We start from the raw sequence: 13,199 nt of genomic DNA on the forward strand, positions 1-13,199 counted from the left end.
CGGCCTCTCTGGGGCAGCTGACAAGTTGGACGCTATATGAAGTGGGGTCTGACCTTTTCCTTGGTTCCACCCAGCAGGTCCAAGTTGGGCTATTTGTTCACCAAGGTTCTTCTTTGCACAGTTGTTTTCAGTGACTGTGCCGAGAACCCAAAACAGATAAAAGTCCCCAACTGGTCTGGGCGCCCTTCCTTTCACATCAGCAGCTGTGTGTGAGCCAGAGGGAGGTGACACGAGCCGATGACAACGGCAGGTATATCCCAACAGTTTGCCTGGTATTTTGAAGTGCAGGTTTTTCACCTCAAAGTCTAATTGAAGAAAATCAAGGAAGATGAGGTTTGATATTAAATGACTGTCCTCATATCATTAGCCTATTTTTTCTGGTAAAGAGCATGATCTGAAAATTTTAAAGTCAGTGTAAGGAAAATAGTTACACAAATCAGAGTTTTTACTGTAATGAAAAAAATACCTAATGTTTTTGATTTTTGAGTCTAAAATTTTAAATTGCCCCAAATGTACCATTTATTCTTTACTTTCTTATTCGTGTTCAGATTAATTAAATGGTATACTAACAAATTATATCTTGCAAAGTAGAATGAATTTCTTTCTAAAATTGGAACACAAAATCTCAACCAGCATGAAAAACTACAATTCAACAAAAGGCAAGTAACCCAATTAAAAAATGTGCCAGTCACTTTGACCCCTGGGTCAGGGGTCACCACTCCATCCTAAGGGTCAGTAAACAGCTGAACAAACTGAAAAATCAACAACTCTTCTTAAATCTGGCGGAGAAGTGAGGTCACAAGAAGACCACTGCCTCCCAGATCGGGGACCAGCAGGTGACTGCAGAGGCCCCGGTGTGTGGGGCTTCGGAGCGCCTGCCCTCCCCTCACCTTCCATCAGCAAAGGCCTGTTCACTGCAGTTCCTTTCAGCTGATGCTCCACGTCTGCCTTTCAACAGATACACACAAGGCATCCTGACAAGCACAGGTACCAGCTGCCATAGGATCCCATTTATACGAAATGTCCAGAGGGCGTTTACAGATAGAAAGCAAAACAGTGTTTGCCTCCATCTGAGGGGGGGTGGGGTGGAGGAGGGGGAGGTTACGACCAGGGGTGTGAGGTCTCTTTTTGAAGAAATTACAATAGTCTGCAAATGATTTCGGTGATGTATGCAAAATTCTGTGAATATACTAAAAACCGTTCACTTGCATACTGTAAGAGGTTGAACAGTACGGTATGTGAGTTATTGCTCAATACAACTGTTAAAAACAATGTTTTAGCCATAGGAGTAAAAAATTATGCCATGATCAGCAGACACCATTTTCCTCTTCATTTGCTTTGATGCAGTAATTGTTCATTTACTGGTTTTATTAGATTTACTCCTGTTTTTAACAAGTTCTCTGTTTCTGGATGTACCCATTGACTTAGCCCCACCTCCTTTTGCAAACCCAACCCAACCCAACCCAACCCAACTGAACCCAAACCAAACCAAACCAAACCAAACCAAACCAAACCAAACCAAACCAAACCAAACCAAACCAAACCAAACCAAACCAAACCAAACCAAACCAAACCAAACCAAACCAAACCAAACCAAACCAAACCAAACCAAACCAAACCAAACCAAACCAAACCAAACCAGAATTGTCAACTGCTAGCTCTTTCCACGAATCAGCATTAGCTCCAGCCTCCAGAGATGAGCTGTTTTATGCCCACAAATCACTGATGCAGGTAAGATCTGGTTCTGAGTATTTACAGTTTGCTGGGTCTGGAGGGGCAGTGAGTCACAGCCAAGGAAGGATGGCTGACTCTCAGGGCTCGTAGAGATTTTCAGCAGCATTTACACATGGCTGTGTTTGAATTCACAGGTGCCAGTGCATACCCGGTCTCACACACACACACACACACACACTCACACACACACACACACACACACACACACACACACTCACACCTCTTCACACCTCTTCAGTGGTCATTTACGGTTTCAATCGGTTACCAGTAGGACGGGTCCCACAGGGGCTCCTAGTGTGTCATGAGACCAACAAGTCACAGACGGCCCTCCCCAGGGAAAACAGTCACTCGTAAGAACCACAGTGATGCCATTCTATGAAAGTTGAAATTCACAGCAAAATCTCCCTGAAGTTTCTTTAACTATCTGAGTCTCTGCAAAGCTCCCCCAGTGGCAGCAGCACCAGCGCCACCGCTGGGAGGCTGCCCAGGCACTTACATCCCAGGTTATCACCAGCTCAGACCGGCTTCCACCTCCTCCACTGACTTCTGAAGGAGGCGCTTCTGGAACTGTGTAGGTTAGAGAGACAGAGATGAAACCCTATTGTATTCGGTAATATGCATGTGAAAGAAGTTTCAACGTTTCTCATTTTTAACATCTGAAATAACTTGATCACTGTCACATTTTAAACATATACACGCATGCATATATATACATTATATATACTGTATGTATATAACCAGTTGACCCTTGAACATAGGTTTGACCTGTGTGGGTCCACCTATACAGAAACATGGAGTTTCTTTGGACAAACACCTGCACAGTTTCTGATCTGCAGTTTGGAGTCCACGAATACAGAGGGCCAACTGTATACATTGTCCTACACCCAGGTATGCAGGGGACTCGAGTGTCCTCATATTCTGATCCTGTTTGCCAGGTCCTGGAACCAATCCCCTGTGGAGACTGAGACACACCTTAAGTTTTTGGTGAATCAAAAGTTTTTGGTGAATCAAAAGTTATACACGGACCATCAATTGTGCAGGGGTCAGTACCCCATCTCCCATGTTGTTCAAGGGTCAACTGTAAATACCTTTGGGAAGATCATTAAATAATTTATATTTGCATGAAATTATCAAAGATTCAAACAGTAGGAAAAAAGGGCTCAGTATGAAGGTTAATAAAACAGGAAAAGTGACTCAGCAGGGAAGATGGGAAATAACCCAGCATGAACATTCCACTTGTGACTAACCCAGTAGAGGCATAATTCTCCAGTCAACACTGGCTTTGCAGAAAAATGCCCAGGCTCAACTCCTCAGCCCTGTGATGAGACATTCTTCTTAGCCCCACACAGGCGTCAGCTTTCTCACGTACAACGTACACGGAGACTTTCTGCTGAGGAATCCCCAGGACGCAGAGAAGACCTAAAGGCCCCTGCAGGCGGCTGTTTGTCTGTTCACAGCACATCCCCCACATGGAGAAAGTTCTCGGGACAGTGGGTACATCATGTGAATACATGAACGGTTCCTCTGCTTCTCATCAGACCTGGCACTAATATTATCTGCGTCATAGAAATGACTGAAACACATTCCGTGACTCCTATCTCGGCTTAGTCCCTAAAGTGACAGACAGGCTGTATTTAAAACATCATTTCAGTTAATATCAATTAATATTACAGATTCTGGAAGGAAAGCCTCTAGATCCTCTCAGATGTCTCAATAATGTGATATTACACACACTTTGTGACTTTCAGTTGTCATTTTATAATATTTTGAGAATTAGAAAATAGTCTGATGGTTCACATTCACAGCGACCCCAGCCGGCAAATGTGAACAATGATTCTCTCTTAATTTTATACTTGAGGGGCCCCACGCACCATTCATCAGCAACTTGGCTCATTCACGGAGCTGGTGGCACACTGAGGTTCCCTGGCAGCCGACTCCCAAATGTCATCACCCCCCCTTTGTCAATGCTCGTTATAAACGAAACCAGCACTCTCCCCGTCAACAGGGTGGCCATGTCAGAGAGTAATAACCATAAGTGACAAAACCATCTTCCCTGCACAGGCACTAATAATGCACACCAACGATGGACTGGACTCTCGAAAATGTCGCACGTTAGAATCACTTCCACGTGAGTCTCTGACAAATGCCATGTGGCCAATTCTGCGTTCGATAGGTCAGATAATTGGGACAATGGGTTACTGAGGCTGGCCCCTGCTGGCCTGGGGACCGAGTAAGGGAACTGGAAATCTACGCCCAGGGGAACGTGCTGACCCGTTACTCAGGAAACAGAACACTAACCTGCCTCTTCGGTTCTTACTTTTTCTGAGGGTAGACTGGGCTCTCCCCCGCCGATTTTGTTGTTGGCTACGACGCGAAATTCGTACTCCACCCATGGGCTTAAGTCGATCACGGTAGCCGAGTGTGCTTTCCCATCAGTGACCTCAGGCACTGCAAAGGAGGAAGTCACTGGTGAGCGTCCACAAGCCCCTGCACTGCCTTGAACTCCACCGACGGGCGCTGTGGCATTTGTCTGCCCCCTTTACCTGTCGTGACAGTTTGCCAACCCACAGAGAAAGGCGTCCTCGCCTGGATGGAGTAGGACGTGACTGGGCTACGGTTGTCTGTACCTTCTTTCCAAGAGAGTTGGGCTGTTGTGTCTGTAATTTCATCCACCTTCACGTTTTCTGGTGGTCCTGGTGAACCTAAGGATGGCAAGAATGCAAACAGTGGGACGCTCTTCCATAAATGTCATCCCTTCTACCAAAGGGAAGAACATGTCACATGACCACTTTAACACCTCCAACTGGTCCCAATTTCAAAAGCACTCGGGGCAAAGGCCATTAACCCAGCAATAAAACTACCACTGTCCCCACATTTCTGTTGTCAGATCTTAAATCTGGATGTGGGGCAGTAATTGCAAAATTGCAACACTCCCCGACTGTGGGGAACCTTGCTTTCTGAGGCCTCTGTGCAGCAGGGTTCCCGCACTTTCCAAACTCAATGTGCTTTACTCTGGGCACGGTGCCTGCCCTTGAACCTACGGGCACGTCTCTGTCCTTCCCAGTGTGTCATCTGGGGCTGCTTTATTCTATGACGCACTCTGGTCCGTCTTCAGTCTGGTATCAAATCAGTACATTGGACAGCAGCTCAGATTGGCCGATTTCCGCAGGTTTTCTGGGTGGTTCTGGTTCTTCTGGAAGGAGCACACTTGCGTGCACACCCAGTTGCTCTTCCCTTCCATAGTAAACATGATCGCTGAATTAATGACTCGCTCACAACACATCCCCGTGGCAGCACTTGTGCAGTGCTTACGACAGTGAGAGCCAGTTGAAGGGCAGAGTTGAGATTTTTATTACTTTGAATTAGCACCCATCCTTATTGTCACATTCTCAAGGGGGATTAAATCCATGTGAAGCCCTGTGGGCTCATATGCTACCTCATCATGGTTTTTCCCGCAGGAAGAAATGCTCAGGTAAGACGTGAAATTAAAAACCCGTCAAGGCATCCATGTTTACCTCTCACTATGAGGTCGGCGGCCGAGGAAACGCTGTCCACCCCAGTCTGCACCATGCACACGTATCGCCCGCTGTGTTTCAGCTGGATGTTTCTGATCAGCACGTCGCCCGAGGAGCCCTGTTGGCGTAAACATAATGAGCGCACTTTCATTCTGGAAACACAAAGTACCTCGGAGGCTGTGGCCACCAACACTGTCCCTGAAGGTCACCTGTATTCGGAGATGAGACCGAGGTGGGGGGAGACTGAGGACGGATGGAAATAGCAGCGAGTTAAACCACACAGGAATGCGGACACAGGTTTCTGGAGCTAAACAAACAAGCTCCCCCCGGGCAGTTATGGTTTCAAACATAAATAAGGGCAGAGATTAGAGTCTCAGTCTATTCACTTCCACTAGGGTGACACTTGTTCTTATATGCATTGCTCAGCACATGTTCACTCATTTCCCAGTTCCAATCTGCTGGCAATTATCCCCGAAGAAGAGGCGGGAGACATCTGGGCATCAGGAGAGCAACAGGACAAGGGTACCATGGTGGACACACACTGGTGCTCAGGAAGCACAAAGCCCTTTAACTCTTCCCCACAGAATTTAGGGAGGTCAATGGGAACCTTCGGTGAAGAAAAACTAAAACATTGTAAACCCTGAAATAACAGCTGTCTTATAGACATTTGCTGGTGTCCCAGGCAAAGGAAACCAGTGTTTCAAATCAAATTCTTTGTCTAAGAATTACAGTCAGGACCAGAGGTGTCTCAGGGTAGCAGCCTCTTCAGACAGGAAGAGGGGTCTTTACTAAAGTGACGTCCCACCCTTCGCTCCAAGGACAGGCAAGTGATAACCTAAGTTGGCGTAAGGCGCTGGCTGAGAAGACTGGAGCCGCCTTTGTCTATTGTGACAGACGAACTGAAGACGTAAAAAAGGGCTTTCAATGCAACAGCGAAGGGCAGGCTAACTAACAGGTTGTGATTGGTGGAGTTCCTCAAAGCCTTGGGTGAGTCAGAATAATTTGGAAAACTAGAACTTCTAAACAAATAAGTCAGATACAGAAAACAGAATGTGGTGAAACGACGTAACTGGCTGGCATCTAGGTGTCTCCACATTTTCTCTGTCAAAGGAACCTGTATTCGCTGCTGTAACCAGTGCTGCTCACAGGGTGGCTTGAAACAACACGACTCCCCGCTGCTGCGGCCCCAGCACTGGAACCCAGGTCTCCGTCCCGGGGTCTGGACTGGCCCCCACGTTGCTCCTTCAGCTCCGGACGCCCTGCCTTCGTGGCTGTGGACGCACGGCTTCCACCTGCTGCCCACATGGGCGCCCGGCCCTCTGCCCTGAGTCGGCGTCTTCCATGGGTGTCCTCCCATCCCTGTGTCTGTGTCCAAACTTCCCTCTTTGTATGAGGACCCTGGTCACGTCAGATTAGGCCCCTGCACGCCAGGAGGCCCTCACTGTCACTGACCTGGATCCACAGCTGCCCTGCTCGCACCTGAGGTCTCACTGTGTGTCGCGTCAGCCACCACACTCAGAACCACGCGTCTGACACCAGGGGTGCGTGTCCCACCCAAGCAGCCCTCTGACACAGCGGGTGGCCTGCAACTCAGTTCAGTTCTGCCCCTTCTCTTGGAAGCAGCACCACACCCTACAGTTTAAGGGCTCAGCCCCACATGACACCCCGCTTCAGGCACCAGTCACAAGTCTCACATTGTCGCCTGTCCTCCTGACAGACCGGCTATAAGTCGGGGTTCCTGTGACCCTTCCTGGGGTTCAACCATTTGCTAGGACAGCTCCCAGAACTCAGGGAATCATTTATTTACATTTACCAGTTTATTATAAAGGACATACGAGGACACAGACAACCAGCCAGATGAGGTGCGTGGGGCGAGGTCTGGGGTTCCTGCGTGCAGGGGTGTCTATCTCCGTGGAGCTGGGGTGTCTCCCTCCCAGCACGTGGATGGTCCACCAACCCCGAAACTCTCCACACCCCGTGCTTTGGGGATTTTTATGGAGGCTTCATCAGGTACGCCTGGCCTGTCGCTATCTCCATCGCCAGCCCCTGTCCCCTCCCTGGAGGGTGGGTGACAGGGCAGAGAGCTCCGAGCTCCTAACCTGGCTTAGTCTTTCTGGTGGCCACCCTGGTGCTGGTGAGCGGCTGCCAGCAGTCCCCTCGTTAGAACAGACACCGCACAGCTGTCACCCGGGAAATGCCACGGGTTGTGGGATCTCTGTCCCGGGAACCAAGGCAGAGAACAGAACGTGCCATTGTCTCACAATTAGGCACCTGAACACATCTTTTATTTTGGGGGGAGGGGATCACAACTCACATCCAAGCATCATCCTTCCATTTGCACACAGTCCTAATATGTTCATACACCTATGAGACACATGTGTGCGTTTAATAAGAAATCCTGCTCAAATATATACAACTGAGTCGCCCATCACGTTGTTTGGTCCAAAGGATGAGACCCCGACCCCACCGTGCACCCCGGGGTCCCAGGCAAAGGGAAGCCACCCGAGTTGGTGCCAACTGGCCACCAAGGGCAAGTAGCGGTGACTGCGAAGGCCCGCTGGTGGCAGGGTGGCTCAGCACACTGGTCACTCCCAGAGTCCCCCTCCAAGAGTCGCTTTCTCCTTGAAATTGGTCACTCTCGGTCACACAGAGCCTTCACCAAGGAGACAGATGGGGTATGAGACAGCGACTGTTTTGGGGACACACAGATCTAGCCCCGGGTCTCAGTTCCACCAGTGACCCTGGCAAGTTCATACACTTCAAGTCCTTAGTTTGTGCACCTATAAGACAGAAAACCTACCGCTAACTCAGGGCAGTTTGGAGGATTAACTGCGCTGAGCTCCCGGGTGGCACAGAGGAGGCGCCCAGCAGATGGGACTCATTCAGCTTCGTAATAAATGTGTCGTGTTGGAATAAACACTTGTGCTGGGAAGCGTGCCTTTCCACGGGCTGCAGCGGATGGAGGCATCACGATGACAACATTTCACAGGCAGGCAATAAACATCAGTTTTAATGAAACGATCACTCACTGTGCAAACGTGCTCACTGTCTGGTGATTGTGGTAATAAACTCAGAGCACGACAGAACTGAGAACCCAGATTCCCTCACAAAACACATGTCTGGAGCGTCATGTATGTGCCAGGTGCTTGGTTAGGGACACTGTGTCACAGTCACATGTCGTCTAAAGGGCAGGAGGAAAGTGCACAACTTACCCCACCGACTTTCTCGAAGTGAGAGCCGTCTTTCTGGAAATCCGTGAGGACCCCGTTGAAGTACCAGGTGAACGTGATGTCTAACAGGGGGTCGTGCTGCGCCTGGCAGGGCAGAACGACGCTTTCGCCCACGGAGACATCCATGTTGGAGGGCGCCACCGTTATCCTCGTGGGGTCTGTGGGGAAGGAACACAGTTTTAAGCATAACGTCAGCATTTTTACTTTGCGGAGCGCGACTCCCAGGCAGATGAGATGGTGAGTGTAACTCAGTGTGTACGATTGTACACACATCTGCACACACGTGCAGCTCAAGTCTGCGAGGTTACAGTCGGCCTTTTCATGCACTTTTTAACACATTTCCTCGGATCCACAATTCTTGCTAAAAGAATCATGATATCCGAATTTATAGGGTACGCACGTTTAATATCGTGTCCCCTATAAAGCAGTTACAATGCTGCCACAGCCGTCTCAGCTGACACACAGCAGTACAGAGGCAGAGACAGAAACCTGCAGGTTCCCCTAATGTTGAATGACTGGAAAATGTATTACTATCAAAATGTAAGCAGACTCAAAGACGACACAAAAGGTTTAGAATCCATACAAAAGAGGACTCCTCGGTTAAAACGTCCATGAAGGTGTTTTCCTTCCCCTTTGCAAATGTCTGCAAGGACGTTTCTTTCTCCGTCGTCCCCACAGCCCTTGCATCTGTTTGCCCCACGTTCCCACGGCTTCTCCTCACTTCTGTGCTCCATGTGGCAGCGAGTGTTCAACAGAGTCGCTTAAACACGCCGCCTGCGCTGCTCTGCCAAAGCCCCTGTTCGAGGCGTCCTACTCCGGCCGTGGCCCCGGGCCCCCAATTTCAGCAGCGGCCGCCACGTGCGTCTGACGTCTTCTCCTCACACTCTCTGTGCTTCGTTTCTCCCACACGCTGAAGTGTTTTCTGGTCCTTCCCGTTCCCCTGCACCCTCCGTGTGGACTGTGCCAAGCGCACTGCTCTTTCTTATTCTGTCTCCACTCGCTCTCTTGGTGATTTTATCCAGTCCATCCTTTGTCAAGGGCCCCGCTGTGTGCTGACTAACACTCCCCAGTGTGCACGGCCTCCTCCACGTGTCTCCCCAAATCCCGAGTCGTGTACCCAGCGACCCACGCGGCACCCTGGGCATGACTGCTCACCATTATCCCCTTCTGCGAACATAGTAGGATCACATTCTTAACACGTTGGAATGCAGGCCAAGTGCTGACACGCTGGCAAATGGAATGGGAGTGGGAATGTGTGTGGCAGCAGCAGGCAGAGGCCTGGAAGAGCAGCGGGCATGTGACCTGGCTCCTTTGTGTCCCGCAGTGGTGGGTGGCACGGCTGGCCTTCCCTCCCCAACGCAGACGCCATGGCTGACCCCAGGGACTTGCAGCACGAGGGCAAAGGCCGTCCTATTTTAATCCCGACGTCCTGAGCTGCTGCCTGGCCCCAGAGCACTGGCCTGCTGGACACACGGGCCTCACGAGGATGTCACACTCCATGCACCCAGATGGGCCTCCTGGCCTGCCCTCTCCCCACGCCTGTGCCGCCGCAGCCTTTCCCATCTCCGTGGGCTGACTGTCACTCTCCCTGATCACCAGACTGCCTGCGGTCACCTGGTCTCCTTTCTGTCTCCGGGACTCACTCCCAACATGTCAGCTCCTGACGCTGCACACGGAACCCGGCCCCTCCCACCAGCTGCTCCTGGGCCACGCTCTGTGGGTCGCCATCACCTCCTGCCGGACGCCCCAATGGTCTCCTGAGACCTCTCGTGCCTCCGCCCTCCATGCACTGCCTGCACTCACGGAGCAGCTGGGGTCAGCAGTCCCTGCCCCACTCCTGCGCAGCGGCCTGCACTCTCCCCTCCCACTCACAGCTGACATCCCACGGACATCCCTTGGGGACCCCCAGTGCTGGTCCCCAGGATCCATGCGTGGTGCTGTCGTATCCATGAAATTGCGGTCAGATCTCCTCCCCGTGGGGCTGATGCTGTGCCCGTTTCTGCTGCAGCCCACACCCCACACTCTGCATTTTCTACTTGTTTGCAACCTTCTTGCTTTTTGATCCTACTGCTGATTTCCTTGGACATCTGGCAGGAGGTTAGCTCACGAGAGCAGCGGGTCACTTGGTTACTGACATAACCCAAGCATCCGCTCAAATTGCGTCCTCAGACTTTTTTCTTGAATGAATCAATGAACAAAATATATCTATAACTCTAAGTGGTTCTTACTGATATAAAAGGTGATTCCAGGGACGTCAGCATCTCCAGAAAGTATCAAAGATGTTGGAAAAGTCAGTGGACGCGAAAGACCCGACATCACTGAATGCACGAGACAAAGGCCAGGCTGCAGCGCGAGCTGCCTGCAACCCCCTGCCCGCCATGCGGCGTGGGGACCGCGCGGAGCACACGGCCATGTGCCAAGAACACTCAGCGCCGACCTCTCGACTTTCTCCTGTTAACAACAACACAAGTGCATACACAACACCTTCACAGAGCCCGCCCTGCAGACTGTGGAGACATTTTTCCTTTGACGGTGAGTCCACACCACACAGCTCGTCCCCACGGGAGGTGACCTGTGAGACGCGTGCCCACCTGTCACAACCACGCGTGTGGTGCCGTTGGCTTTCCCCAATGGGTTCTCGGCGACACAGGTGTAGGTCCCCGCGTCTGCTTTCGTCACGTTGGCTATTTTGAGTCCTCCGTCCTTTAAAAAGGAAATTCTGAGGGAAACACAAATTACACAATCAATTTACTATCGTCATTTTTTTCCCAAGTGAATAGAAATTTTTAACGATAAAGTGTGGACTTAAGCTTGTACTTTTAGGGTAAGATAAAGCATCCCTTAGCATTCTTGGAAATAAACATAAAAGACGATTTACACACAGGTATTTTACAAAACTGAGTGAGAACAGTGGCTCTTCCTGATATTTTTATGTAGCAAGACTTAACATTACACCTAATTTGCGTGACTTCTAGCCGTGTCCCCAGGGGACAGTACCCGGCCCCTAGCACTGATCACCCCCTTTAACCATTATGATGAAAAACAAGGTGCAAATTGGCTGGAGATTGTAACATGCAAAGAAAGAAAGAGGGGACATACCCACAGGCCTTGGAGACACTTCAGTGACACTGAAACGGTGAGACGAGCTCTGCTGCTCCGGTTGGAGGCAGAAGTGGGAGCCCCAGGAAGTGGGCGCCCCCCCCCCACCGCTATGCCTGGGAAGCGTGACAACCCTGTGAAGCTGTGTCTCGTGGACGGAATGGATGTGAACCTAGTGTGCAGCCCCTGGTGTGGGGCGCGCAGGGCAGGCCGGCAAGGTCAGACCCCTGCCCTGCTGCGAGCCACGTGACAGCCAAGCTTCACTGCAAGCGTGGAACCACTAGGGGCGCGGGGAGAACTAGAATTCCCACCCTGCGTCAGGCTTAAAACCTGGAACCTACCACCCCTCCCCACGAGGACGCAGAGATGAGGGCCAAACGCAGGCTGACCACTTAGGGGTCACATGGGCTCTCAGAATGCCGAGCCTGTACGTTGAGAACTGTGAGCTGCCTGGGGTTTTCTTCCTAAGCGGGTTCTTCCAGCAAGTTCCTCGAGGCCAACCCACACAACATCAAAATAAACGCTTTTCAGTAAGTGGATGGAATAATTGCTTCTCCACAGAAAAACCTTCCACAACCCCGCCGCCCTCCCGGGGTCTGAAGGGAGCATTTCATGCCACTTCACTACAAATGGAACTGCTCGCTAATCTTTCCGGGAACACGCTTTCTGCTGACGGGCGGTGCTGACAACATGGGAGCCAGACACAAAGGGTTAAGCGGGGATTCATGTGACCGACGTTCAGAATGCTGTGCTCTGAAAAGCGTGCAGTTTAAATCGCGGTGGCACTTTAACTCCCCGATCAGGTTTAGATACACATTTATATGTACCCTTTCATTGGCCTTTCCTTTTGCAGTAAAAGAGATTAATTATCTCACTTAACTCCAAGCCGTCTACGGTGACTTTGGGTAAGAGCCGCTGTAATGGTCCCGGCTGTAATTCAGGGATGGCACTGCATTTACGACTCTGAGGAAACCCTGTTAGTTCAGAAAGTAGACGGTTGTCTTGGTAACACTGACCTGAACTTTATGATGACATTCGAGCACCTAGAATAACTCAGTATGTTTTAAAACAGGAAAGTGTGCAGTAGTACGCACGTGAGGCAGAATTTCTGAAAATACTGTTTTCTCTGCCTGTGTTCTGAACATTACGGTAATTTATTCAACGTGAATATAACAAACACGCTGCCAGTCTCCCCCTCCTTGGGAAGCACGCCCCGTGGTGACAGGCGTCCATGAGACCGCGAGGAACGGGGTCCTGAGGATACGCTCTAAGACACACATCTTACAATTTGCTGCAAGACGCATAAATGTCAGTTCAGAAGAACAAATGTACAGTGATATGAATGCACGAGAAAAGACATGTCAGAGAGAAAGAGCTGTAGTGTATGCACTTGTCCATAAACCCCTCACCCCAGACGCTGGTGAAATTCTGACAGTACTTCAGAAGCCATATCACTTTGGGCTTTCATCTTCTAAATTCAACAGTGTGAATTGAGTGATTTATTGGTTAGAAAAGCTCCAAGGCAAAGTGAGGCAGTTTGGAGAAGATCGGCAGTTAATTATCCTGCCTGTGTGAGCAACAAACAGGTACGGGGCCGGCGGCGCGGCTGTTTGGTCGGACA

The 13,199-nt window shown here is 50.3% G+C and overlaps 1 protein-coding gene across 2 annotated transcripts in view; it reads right to left on the reverse strand.

Moving 5' to 3' along the window:
- Positions 1–13,199, reverse strand: part of CNTN3 (contactin 3) — a 186,260-nt gene that overhangs the window by 28,469 nt on the left and 144,592 nt on the right. For both annotated transcript variants that reach the window (XM_074312197.1, XM_074312196.1), the window contains 6 exons: positions 11,071–11,198; positions 8,462–8,637; positions 5,250–5,367; positions 4,278–4,436; positions 4,033–4,182; positions 2,231–2,301 (listed from right to left, as the gene is read on the reverse strand). In XM_074312197.1, the coding sequence (XP_074168298.1) occupies positions 2,231–2,301; positions 4,033–4,182; positions 4,278–4,436; positions 5,250–5,367; positions 8,462–8,637; positions 11,071–11,198 (802 nt within the window). The remainder of the gene's footprint in view (positions 1–2,230; positions 2,302–4,032; positions 4,183–4,277; positions 4,437–5,249; positions 5,368–8,461; positions 8,638–11,070; positions 11,199–13,199) is intronic.

Source organism: Rhinolophus sinicus, linkage group LG10 (genome assembly GCF_036562045.2).
Source record: "Rhinolophus sinicus isolate RSC01 linkage group LG10, ASM3656204v1, whole genome shotgun sequence".
Taxonomy (NCBI): Eukaryota; Metazoa; Chordata; class Mammalia; order Chiroptera; family Rhinolophidae; genus Rhinolophus; species Rhinolophus sinicus.